General features: G+C 39.6%; 1 protein-coding gene across 2 annotated transcripts in view; it reads left to right on the forward strand.

Moving 5' to 3' along the window:
* The window catches only part of fam160a1 (family with sequence similarity 160 member A1), a 31,720-nt gene that overhangs the window by 17,213 nt on the left and 1,872 nt on the right, over positions 1 to 12,635 (forward strand). For both annotated transcript variants that reach the window (XM_023957694.1, XM_004066003.4), the window contains exons 5-13: positions 2,505 to 3,185; positions 4,600 to 4,758; positions 4,995 to 5,081; positions 5,357 to 5,524; positions 7,217 to 7,296; positions 8,101 to 8,303; positions 9,787 to 10,761; positions 10,837 to 11,015; positions 12,230 to 12,353. In XM_023957694.1, the coding sequence (XP_023813462.1) occupies positions 2,505 to 3,185; positions 4,600 to 4,758; positions 4,995 to 5,081; positions 5,357 to 5,524; positions 7,217 to 7,296; positions 8,101 to 8,303; positions 9,787 to 10,761; positions 10,837 to 11,015; positions 12,230 to 12,353 (2,656 nt within the window). The remainder of the gene's footprint in view (positions 1 to 2,504; positions 3,186 to 4,599; positions 4,759 to 4,994; positions 5,082 to 5,356; positions 5,525 to 7,216; positions 7,297 to 8,100; positions 8,304 to 9,786; positions 10,762 to 10,836; positions 11,016 to 12,229; positions 12,354 to 12,635) is intronic.

Genomic DNA, 12,635 nt, shown 5'->3' on the forward strand with positions numbered 1-12,635 from the left:
ACCCGTGAGTTGATGTAAAAAGTACCATTTACTTTTTTGCACTGGAGAAAGCCTTCATCTAATCCACTGACACAATTATTTTAACGCAACAAATGACATTTTCCCAAGTTTAGTAAAATTCTAAAGATCTCAAAAACTAGGGACATTTGTGGTGTTATGAGTCAGATATATGCCTGCTGTTGTATGCATCACTTAAGTCCCCCACACGACTTTAGAAGTCAACTCTCTGCACCACCTAACTAACAGCAGAATCTCTGTTTAAAACAAGATCAAAACGGAAAGGTTTAAATAAAGACTGACTTTTAGTGAAGTCGCCCACGTGTCTCTTTTTGAGATAAGTGCAGTGCAGTGTTCGGCAGAAGCTGCATGCTTTTTTGATAATTGTATGAAGTCCTGCCAATTTCTGCAATGTGAACAGGGGGCTGAGCCTCTTATGTTTGGTCTGTGCAACCAGGGAAAAAGTAGCACTTCAGGAAGCTTGCTTATTTTTAAAAATAAAATACAGGTATTACGAAATGATTAAGGATGGGGATCTGTGCCAAACTACTGACTTAATTCAGCGTTGACCTTCAGTTTTTACAACTTGGTTTGTGTTTTGAGTTTGTCAAATTTTTATTCTAAAATCTATTTTTTTCTAAACTATGAGCAAAGTGGTTTTTCTTTATCTGAAAAAAACCCCAAAGTTCCTTATCAGAAAATATATTTAAAATGCAGAATGCATTTTGAGATCTTCTGTAACCAAAATAAAAAAACAGAGCCGTTCTTGCTCCGGTACCAGATTATACCTTCTAATAAAAAGTTTTCATCTCTCAGTGAAACCTTCTGCCTGTTTCAGTCTGGATGAGAGGGTTCATGCGTTTGCAGAGTCTGATCTCCCTCTTTTTGTATTTATTTAAAATGCTAAATGATTTTTAACTCGCACATAGAGTCTAGTTGTGGTTGTACGTTTTTTTAAAGAATCTCTTTTTGATCTTATCTACCATCTCGTCCACTAAGATCCATCACTGATTTGGTGAAGACGTTTTTACATGCGTGTCTCCTTAACTCTGACTAGAGCAGCGGCTGATCTTTGTTTTTTTTTTGTACCCTCCGTGAAGTAGGGTCTAAGGGCAGGGATAGTTTACTCTATTTTGTTTTTAATTCCTATTGAATTCTATGTGTTCATGATCTTTTTGATTTTATGTTTACTTTACAATTACCGATACAAAACCCATTGAGACGACTGTTGTTGAGATTTTGGGCTAAATAAGTAAAATTCAATTGAATTGAAGTTCTTTTCTTTGTCAGATTATGTCATACACTTATTTAAGCAACTGCTATAGAATGCAGGATCAGCCAGTTGGTGTTGGTAGCTTTTTATATATTTTTTCACTGAACCTTTATTTTTACCAGGACTTTCAAATGAGAATCAGCTCTTAGTTTGTACGTGAGCGGCTGCACAAAAAGACTTGTATATTTCTGTGTAGCATCTGGTTCAGAACTGCAACCATTAAACACAATTATTAAAGTGCAGTGATCACACTTTCTCTCAGAGAAACAAAAAAAGCTAAATTGTTGCCTGAACATTTTAAAATATGTTCTGAAAAACCACAAATTCTCTTAAAATAGTTACAAAATCAGACAGTTGCTGTTCATTTCAAGTTTTTCAAAAATCACGAGACAACTTTCTAAGAGGCTAAGAACCTGCAAAAACATAATTTGACCTTAATTATTTTTTTTGCACATTTGTGCAACTTTCAGAAAACTTTTAGGCGGCATTCTTTCAAGTGTTTGTGCAAAACTGCTGCATTACTAGGTCAAGGTCTGCAAAGGAAAATGATAGTAACTTGACAGGAGTTATCCACTCCACTCCTCAAATATGTCATTTTATCATCAAACGTTGACCATTTTACATACAAGTAATGAATTTTCTTCATTTTAAAACCAATGTGAACTCTACCCGATTAGGTATGAAGAAACAAAACTGCAATCTTTGAGTAATAATTCAAGAAATAACTGGTGCATCCTTCTAAATGATCTTCGTGACCCAGGTAGACTGTCTGATAGCACTGGCCTGTCGCATACACAGTCAATGTTGTCATGGTGACAGTGTGAGGCTGGGGACGCGGGTTTCTACACAGTAGACACACAAGGGTGGGGACTGGGAGCACAAAGGGCTGTTTCATTCAGAGTTCATTAGGACTGTGCTGCTGTTCCATTTCCACCCACTATTTCCAGGGAGGACTGGAATTATTAGGCATCGTCCATTTCTACCTTCTTAAACTCTTTTACCTTTCAACTTTCAACATTTATTCTCATTTTATGGTATGTTTGTGTAAAAAAACAGTTTTGTCGTAGAAGATGGTAGATGATTAAACTGATCTCGTGTGGCAAGCTGCAGGTTTATGTGGGAGTCTTTATGGCTGTTTGTGGTGGCCACAATTCGGCTTTTGACATCAGTGCCTAAGGTATTTGTTTGTAAAAACACCAAAAAGTCAGAAAGTTTATCTTGCTTCTCCCTGTAGGTGGTGAAGATCCTTGAAAAGCATGACCCCCTCCGTAGCAGCTCCACCCTGCCCTCCCTGAGTGTCATCAACCTCAGCCACGGCTCTGGTGGCAGCTCCCGCTTTGGCGCCATCCCCGGAGACGAGGCGAGCGCTGTGCAGAACTACGTCGAGCACATGCTCTTCCTGCTGATGGAGGAGGAGTGCGGGGAGGCCGGCGCCATGGGCCCCATCCTGGAGTTTGTGGTGATGGAGAACGTGATGGAGCGCCTGTTCGTGTGGAGCCTCCGCAGGGAGTTCACAGACGACATGAAACTGGAGCAGCTCAAGATGTACGAGATGCTGGTGGGCCAAGCCCGCCAGCCTCTGCTGCATCACAAACCCATCCTGCGGCCGCTCATGATGCTGCTGTCCTCCTGCTCGACCACGACGGCACCCGCCGTGGAAGCCGAGCTGGTGCTGCTCCTAAACCAGCTGTGCTGCGTTCTGGCGAAAGACCCGTCCATCCTGGAGCTGTTTTTCCACACCAGCGAGGACCAGGGAGCCACGAACTTCCTCATCTTCTCCCTCCTCATCCCCTTCATTCACAGAAAGGGAACAGTGGGCCAGCAAGCCAGAGATGCTCTGCTGCTCATTATGTCGTTATCTTCTGAGAACGAGCGAGTGGCCAAGCACATCGCAGAGAACACCTACTTTTGCCCGGTCAGTTCTTAAGGAAAACCATCATCTATCCTCCTTTTGTCTGATTGTTGTTGCTCTTTAATTATTCACTTAATTCATTAATCTCTTTTCTATTTTCTCTGAAATTTTAAAACCTTAAAAGCTGAAAACTGCGTACCTTCTCAGTGAGCATCCTGAAATCCAAATATTACAAATTATGCACATCAATGAATATGTGTGCATAAACAGCAGTTTTTTGAAAATAGAACACAAATATTTTACATTTATTAGATTACAGCTCAGGTGCGACAGCCAGACAGTTCAGCGTAAAACTGTCTTGATGTTTGGAACACAAGTGGGAATTCGATTGGCTCTGGAGGCCCCTACTGTGAGGCCGCAGTGGTATAGTTCTTTTGAGATTGTATGCATTACTACACCACTAATGATGCATCTCACAGTTTACTGCTCTGCTGCTTGTTGTTTAAGTCTCCCTTGAAAACACTCAGAAGTCCTTAATAACAAACTCTCATGATATCACTCCATACATGGAAGATTTTGTATAGAAGCAGTTTGTTGCCACTCATTTGTTTTTTAAGTGTACACGTCACATATAGGAAATAGACTACATACAATAGATTTGTAGATGCACTTTTTGCATCTCTATACTAAAATAGTTGTTTATTTGAAGTATATCTTAAAAAATAATCAAATGAAATTTCCCTGAACCTGAGTGAAAATATAGAACACTAGAAAAATTAATCTGCCGTCGAAAAACACTTTATTCAATTAGCTAAATGAATGGAATTAAATATAAAAGAATGAAGTCGCTAAAAGGTGTAATTGTTAAAATATTATCATAAAAACATATAAACAGGAATATCACATTAAAAAATTCTGAATTCAGATCGCATCTAAAACTTAGGTGACGACGGCGGAAAAAACATTTATATATTCAGACAATCCGTTGACAGTCAGTTTATGGGTAAAATCACTGGATTCACACCTACACGGCTTGAAATTCCTTAGTTATTCAGTATTGAATGGTGTCTGTGAGACTATATTAGCCCATAACACTCTGTAAGTAGTATTTCCACACTATTTTGTCTCTTGGTGGCTGCGCACATATTTTTATCTATTACGTTGAGCACAATATTTCAGAGGATTTAAAAAAAGACTAAGTACAGTGTTGCATGTTGTTAATGTGCAACATTTTATTTTCATACTCGTTAATGTAACTGAACCAGTTAATGAGCATCCGCACAAACAGCTGAGACTGCTGGCAACGTTTTAGTTTACTACACTGAAAAAAGTGGAACAATCAAGAATGACAGTTCTTTTTCATTATTTTGGAAAAGTATCAGGAAAGCCATTCAATATGTTTTCCGTTGATTTCATTTAGGGCATTGTGTATTCTGTGTCGTCCTACTTATTCAGATGACTGTCCTTGGTCTTGCAGGTGCTGGCCACAGGACTGAGCGGCCTGTACTCCTCTCTGCCCACCAAACTGGAGGTGCCCAGTGAAGAGTGGCACTGCCTCCACAAAGAGGACTGGCTGCAGATGCCCTCATTGGTGCAGTTTCTTAATTCACTGGAATTCTGTAATGCTGTGATTCAGGTAAATGTGCTTCGACTTTGTAACAATGATGCAAAAAGCCATTGAGATCACTGGATGACACATATATGTGCTCTAAGGTGATAAAACTGAAAGGAAGTTATTTTGGTCTCTTAGCACCAGCTCACTTTCAATGTGCAGTTTTTCTGAGTTATTTTACAATTCCAATGTATTACAAATGTGTTCAAATGGGGCTTAAAACATTCCCTTTCACATCTATTGATACCTGCATTTTCCAGGTGGCTCATCCTTCCATCAGAGACCAGCTGCTAGATTACATCTATAATGGTTTCCTTGTTCCTGTCCTAGCACCAGCTCTGCACAAGGTTTCCTCTATTCTTCACTTTCACAAACACATCTATACCTGCTTTGTAGTAAAATACACCATTCGTGCAAACATTTTTTATTCCCGATTTCATTGGTTCAAAAATAGCTGTTAAAGTTGTTATGCAAAGCTGCAGAATTAAAATGACAGATAAATACTTTTCTTCTGTTCGTAAGTTACCATCTTGTGGCCTTTTGTTTCTAAATTGAACATTTTAATTGATCCTGTTATGCTAACAATGACTCTCGTCCCTGTCGGATTCTCATCTCTGTGAAGCTCACGCTAGAGGAAGTGATGACCACCACAGCGTACCTGGACCTCTTTCTGAGAAGTGTGTCTGAGCCGGCCCTGCTGCAGACCTTCCTGTCCTTCATCCTGCTCCATCAACACGAGGCCGTCCACATTTTAGACACGCTGGTCAGCCGCGTCAACACCCCATTTCAGGTACGGGCAAACTGCACAAAACTGACAACCTAGCAACTGTCTGGACACACTCAGCTTGTGCTCAGTTTGGATTCACTGACTTCCTGGTATGGAGGATTCGGCAAGAGTTGGCAGCTCCTGGTTGGTGGTTTTGAAAGTATGTCTGATACATAAACAAGTAAAATAGCTGCAAGATGAAAACAGATCAAATTTAAACATAGAAAACAGACAAAATGTGCAGTTGAGTTTTAGGACATGGCGTAAGTATCAGCTTTCTACACAATGGCTGTGCAGGAACACAAAATATATAAAACACATATATCTTTATATATATCTTTAAAACGACATACCTTTTTCAGAGACTATTATCTTTGTAGTTTGCACACACATTGTTAGTTAAGATGGTTAACTATATAATAACGCTGTAACTTTCCAAACTGAACTACTGAAGTTTCAATTTGGTTAAAAAATCTGTAGGATTAGGATGGCAGGATGAAAAGTTACTTCATTTTTGAGGTATTTTAGATCATGATAAATATTCACATATAAATGGGTTTATGCAGTTCAACATTTAACATTTTTATTTTGTAGAACCAACAAGTTAGCATTGTTGACCATCTAATCCAGGGGTCGGCAACCTTTAACGCTAACAGAGCCATTTGGTCCAGTTTTTTATCAGACCAAAACCCGACTAGAGCCACAAAGTCCCACAAAGTATTTCTTGTGGCCTTTCATTTATTAAATGTAGCTTTTAAATATTTACAATAATTGAATCACATCTGTGTAAAAAAAATTCTGTATTTTTTTTATTTTTTGCTTTTAACAGCTGCAATTACAGGTTCCTTTCAAAATAAAATACTTCAAAAAAGATACCTCTACAGCAGATTTATTTTTTTAAAGTGCAAGAAAGTCAAATATGGTGTTTTCTATTGTGACTTTGGTTTCCCTTCCTCATTTTTCTCCATTTACTGTGAATATAAACTTGACAGTAGTGGTAAAAATTCTAATTTTAAATGCAATTATAGACTTTAAGAACTTTGGCTCTGAACTGCAACTAGACTTGAACAGCAGATAATCAGAATGTGTGCTTTAAGCGTATTCTAATATTAAACCTCTAAAATGAATAGACTATAGCAAATTCACCGAAACTACAGATCCAGTCATTATTCTAAAGTTGTTATCATGTTTCTTCAAAGCCAAAGAGCCACAATGGAGGAATAAAAGAGCTGCATGTGGCTCTAGAGCCTCAGGTTGCAGAGTCCTGATCTACTTAAAGTGATCTGATGTTATTTTGAAAGACTTTACTCTACACCTTTCAGTAAAAACTTTGCAGTCCAACCATCCATGATGATATCTGACACACTGAAAGACTTTTAAATCAGGAGCTAAGTAATTATAAAAACTATGTACTTATAATCTGTTCGCTTGAAAACAGAGGGAACAAACTGAGCTACAGGAAGAGGATCAGAATCACTCGAGCCTGCCCCCTGCTGGTCACAAACAAATCTAGACTCTTATTACTCAGAAACATGGTAATATTTTACATAAAATTTAAGTGGAACAAAGCCATCTGTGTGTGAATGTGTGTGACTGTTAATCATTTGGGCGCTAGAAGAAGGCAAAGGATAAGTGAATAAGTATATACGATTGACCAAAATCGGATCATTGTAATTGAATGATTAAATTTGCTCTCCTCTCCATGTCTCTCTTCAGTTGGGCCTCGTATCGCTGTCATTTTTCCGCACTCTCATTGGCTTATACTGTGAAGATGTGATGCTGCAGCTCATACTGAGGTGAGTGGCGCTCATGCTGACACACAGATTTCAGAAGCATGGCAATTCTAAGTGGTGTATGATAGGCCTGCACAATATACCGCAAATTTATCGTTATCGCGACATCAAGCTGTGCAATATGCATATCGCAAAAGACGGCGAAAATCGCAATAAATGGTTACCTTGACCCTTGTGCTATCCTAGGCACTTTACCATTGGGAGTTGGGTCATCTAGACCCACTAGACAGTGCTCTGAACCTTTTTTCTTCAATGATTTGTGATCCTTACTGGTGTCCATGGATTACATGAAATCTTTCCACCTTTATCCTCCTTTGTCATGGTAGGAAAAACACGTCAAAGTAAGGGGGGTCATCTAAGATAGCACAAGGGTTAAATGTGCTAAAACAAACTCATGGCAGCTTGAAATATTGAATAAATGAAATAAATCCCTTTATGCATTTAACCAATCGGAAGGACCCGTTTACGTTGTTGATCAATCAGATGAGCCCTTTTATGTTTGATGTTTGCCTCCTACGTCGACGAGGGTCATTTGGAGTATCATTTTTAAACTGTTGCAGTGAAATGGAAATGATGTTTTTGGTTGGTTTGATATTTGTTTATATACCGCAAATTATATCGTTATCGCAATATTAATCACCAATATCGCATATCGCAAGTTTTCCTCATATCGTGCAGCCCTAGTGTATGCCATAATGAGCTGCTTCACTCTACCTCCCGTCGTTACAGCTCACCCCGCTTGTCCCTACCCTCCTCCTGCGACTCCTTGCTAGTCTCCCTAACACGTCTTCTTATCTGCCTCCCCAGGTACCTGATCCCCTGCAATCACATGATGTTGAGTCAAAGGCGCGTGGTGAGGGAAAGGGACTTCTACTCAGCATCAGCAGCAAAGATCCTGGCCCTGACGCCGTCCTGCTGCTCACCTGATCACAGCCCCCCACCCCTACGACAGCTGGACTCCATCCTCTTCTCCAAAGGGTCAGACACTCCCAGCAGCTCCAGCAGCACAGGTAACAAAGGAGCACATGAAAGAAAGGGATTTGTTCTTGTGTCTTATTAAGTAGTTCTGATGGAAATCAATTCAATGGGTCACGATGACAGCTTCTAAAAACGGGGCGACTAAAGTAAAACTAACAAACCACAGACTTTATTTATTTTGCATCTTTTATGTATAAAGGTGATGCAAAGCTGAATTCACATAACAAAAGACTTTGAAATAGTTCAAACAGCAGGAATTCACTTCGTTGATTAAAAATATACTGTTGGTTGGAGGGACGGGTGGATGGTTTCTTAGTTGGTTGGTTAGTTAGTATGTTACTTATCATTGTAACAAGTGCAATGAAATTTATATGCTGGTCTTTGGTCAGTCCTTACATTAAACTAATAATTTACCATGATAAAGTTTATGAATAATTAAATACAAATAATACATAAAAAGTGCATCATTCAGTCACTAAAAATAGGAAATCATAACCAATTAATTTCAAGTAATTTAACTAAATTGTAAAAATTGTAAGTTTGGTTTTAGAAACTAAATTAAATTGGGTCCCTGATTAAAGCAGAAGACAACAGAATGACTGGTTCCACAAGGTGACGGTTTTTTAGGTGCCTGCAAGTTAGTTGACTAAAAAATAAATTGTTTGTAAATCAGTAAAACTATAAATTAAGGTAGTCTGACTTTAGATAAGTTAAATATTTACAATATTTTGAACACCTAATGGGTTATTTTAAATGCTGTTTAAACTATTTCAAGCCACGAGAGGAAAATATGACACTTGGAATTTACCTTGTTTTAAATATTATTTTTTTCTGGTTAGTTATTTATTGATATTTGTTAATATGTTTCCCCTTGACGTTTTTTAGAAATGACAAACAGATTGTTCATATCAAGGAATTCCAGTTTTCCAAAAAAAGATCAATCAATTGAATTTTCAACAAATCTAACATTTTGTTGATTCTTTTCTGGACTGCCTGGTTCTGCATAAGTCAGAGCTGTGATGATTTACTGTGAGCCTTTTTTATTCAGAAACATCTGTTTTTTCCCACAGTATTTTATATAATTTTCTGCATTTAAAGCGGTTATAGCCATAGCTGTCTAAAAAGTAGTTTAGGTGTAAACAGAACATGAGGTCAAGAATAAAGAATGAAATGAGCTTGATAGAAAATTCCTGTGGATTCTAACATTTCTGTGTTGCTCCTTTATTTGGCAGGTTGTAATTCTATTAATGTTACTCTAGCAGGGTCTGTGCCAGCATATGGTGCGCTACATGATGTTGATCTACATTTAATTGGAGCATGAACAAGAAACCAGGATGATTGTATTTTATCAAATCGTGAGAACTCCTGCTGTTTGGTGCCATTGCATCACTTTACCGCCTGAAGTTTTGTGTCAAACTCATTATTTCTGCTCCGTGTGAGGGCGGTGCAGCTGTTCTACATGCCAGCTTTCATAACTCTTGTTTTTTTTTTCTTTTAAATATCTGTTGTTATTAGAGAAGTCTCAGATCTTCGTGGAAGTGGACGATGGCTCTGGAATCTCCTGCACCATTGGCTCCGAAATCTACCTTGATGTCAGTTACCTTCATTACCTCTACGATGCTCGCCTGAGCATCAGCAGCTGTATGCGGGCCTGCCGGGTTTGGTCGGCGCCGTACGACGGGGAGGAACCGCCTCCGGACAAATACCAGCCGGGGGTGCTGGAAGAGCCGGGCCGACAAGCGCAGGCGTCTTTGAAGGGAGTCCCAAAGCTGCGCTTGCCCCATCCACGACCAAGCCCACCAACAAGTCTAGAAGCCTCTTCCACCAACCCAGTGGAGCTGGAGTGGGACGATAGTTACGACGTGTGCTCGGTTCAGACGGCCGAGGCTCCTGCAGAGAGCAAGCCCCCGCCGCCACTTCCTGCTGAGCCCCCAAAGCACATCCAAGAAATGAGGAGAACTGCTATAATGCTGGTGAAGGGCTCCTACATCGAGGAAAACGACTTCCAGGATGATGTCATGGTTTATGATCTTGTTGCTAAGAAAGACTCCACAGATTTGGAGTGCACAAAACACCTGCCCAACGGTTCCTCGTCAGAGGAAACCCAGCAAGGATCAGCAGATGTTCCTCCCAGAAAAGCATCGATGACGTCTGGGGTTAGTGACAAAGGCAAAAAGGGCTTGGAGACAAAGTTCAAAGGTCCGACTGATTGTAACGCCAATCTCCAAAACGCCGCTGCAGTGGAGGCAAGGGAGGATTTTTTGGATCAGTACGAGGAGCTCATTCGCACTCTAGACACAGAATCGGGGGGAAAACCAGCAACAGCCGAGGGAGACAGGCCTGTGGAGGAGGGCACAGACGAGGAGGAGATGGACTTCACTTCCTTCTCCGCTGAAACCCCAGAGCAAGACAAACCGCAGCCACCCTTTGGAATGGTTAATAAGTTTCGCAGTGGAAGTACAAACAAAAATCCTGCTGTGCCTTTCACAGGTGAGTCCAGGGGGAGTTTGGGCTGATTTTGGCGATGCAATGAGAACAGGTAAAAACCGAGCGCCCTTCCTGCAGGTCCTTTCATAAGCGTGCTGCTGTCCCGTCTGGAGAATATGCTCTCAAACCCGCTTCACGTCAACCTGCTGCTGACCGGCATCCTGGCCCAGCTGGCCGCCTACCCTCAGCCTCTCCTTCGCTCATTCCTCCTCAACACCAACTTGGTTTTTCAGCCGACTGTTCGCTCCCTCTACCAGGTAACAAACATGCCATCTTCTGATTAGGGCTGTGGATCGTTACTTAGGGGGTTATCCGATTCATGAGTCAAGATCAACGATAAACAGATCAAACCACGATTCTTACTATCTAATCTAAATATGTCTGAATGGTGGCTGTATGTTTGTCTTTTTACTGGTTGACTAAAAATTATAATAATATGTATTTAATCACTATCCTTTCTACCTTTATTCAGGATAAAAGATCAGAATCAACCAAACATAAAAACACAAAGATTTAGAAAGAAAGAAATGATATTGATCACTTTAATCAACGTCACATTTAAAAATCTTTTTCCTGGTTGAACTTCAGCAGGAAACAAAACATAAACATCCCTGTTGCTTTGGATCCTTTAACAACAAATCCTGAAAAATGCTCTCAATGATTTTCAATCCTCAGTGTTTGACAACAAGAGTGAACGAGGACACAACTACACGTAACCCTTGTGCTATCTTAGGCACTTTACCATTGGGAGTTGGGTCATCTAGACCCACTAGACAGTGCGCTGAACCTTTTTTCTTCAATGATTGAAGAAAAGTGTCCAGTGTCCACCAGTGTCCATGTTATCCATGGACATGGATAACATGAAATCTTTTCACCTTTATCCACCTTTGTCATGGTAGGGAGAACACGTCAATGTAAGGGTGGAGTCATCTAAGATAGCACAAGGGTTAAATCAGAATGTAACAACTAGAAATCCCTCACAGTCCTTGCAGCAACATTGTTTCTAACAGACTATTTTTCTTCTTTAGAGGAAATTGATCACAGGATTTGGGTAATATTTTCTAAATTGATGTTCTTCATATCATCATAAAAACAGATTTGTTTTAAATATATATATATATATATATATATATATATATATATATATAAATATATATATATATATATATATTTAAAACAAATCTGTTTTTTTCAGGACTTATTTTTGTAAGCTGAACTTCAAACTTCAGTCTCTTTTTTAATTTTTTTTTAAATCTACATCAATCTGAAAAAAGTCTTGTTAAGTTTATCTACTTAAAATCCAACATTCTTCTGAGCGATCATTACATTGTCTGAAGTGTATTTTTACTTCACTATTAGATTCATAAAGAATGCAAATCAGCTATCTTGGATGTTCAAATACTCATAATTGTGATATTCAGATGCAGGAAAGTTCAGCTTAGATTTACAGAACTTTTTGTTGTTTTTTTAGGTGCTAGCCACCGTAAAGAACCAGATTGAAGAGGAGGCTGCCAGAAGGAAGGATTTTACTGAGCTGATCACTGCTGCCCAACACTGGCTGCTGGCAAGGGAGGCTTCATCCATTACAGCAGCAGGTGAGTTTTTTTGTAATTTTTTTTTTTTTAATGGCCGCCATCACTAAACCTGTCATCTGCTAAGGCACGAGTCCCAGCATGACGCCGCAGATACTGTTCTGGTTTTAGCAGAGAAATTCAGTCGTACATGATTTCATTAAGTCTGGCCTTTGTAGCTCAGACGCAGCCTCATTAGTCAAGAACAGTCTCATCTGAGCCCCGGAGCTTCAGCCAAGTTTTTGATTAGTCTGTGTGTAGCTGCAGAGCTGCACAAGCTCCAAAAACACAAGAGAGATGAGATTT

The sequence above is a fragment of the Oryzias latipes genome, chromosome 1 (genome assembly GCF_002234675.1).
Source record: "Oryzias latipes chromosome 1, ASM223467v1".
Lineage (NCBI taxonomy): Eukaryota > Metazoa > Chordata > Actinopteri > Beloniformes > Adrianichthyidae > Oryzias > Oryzias latipes.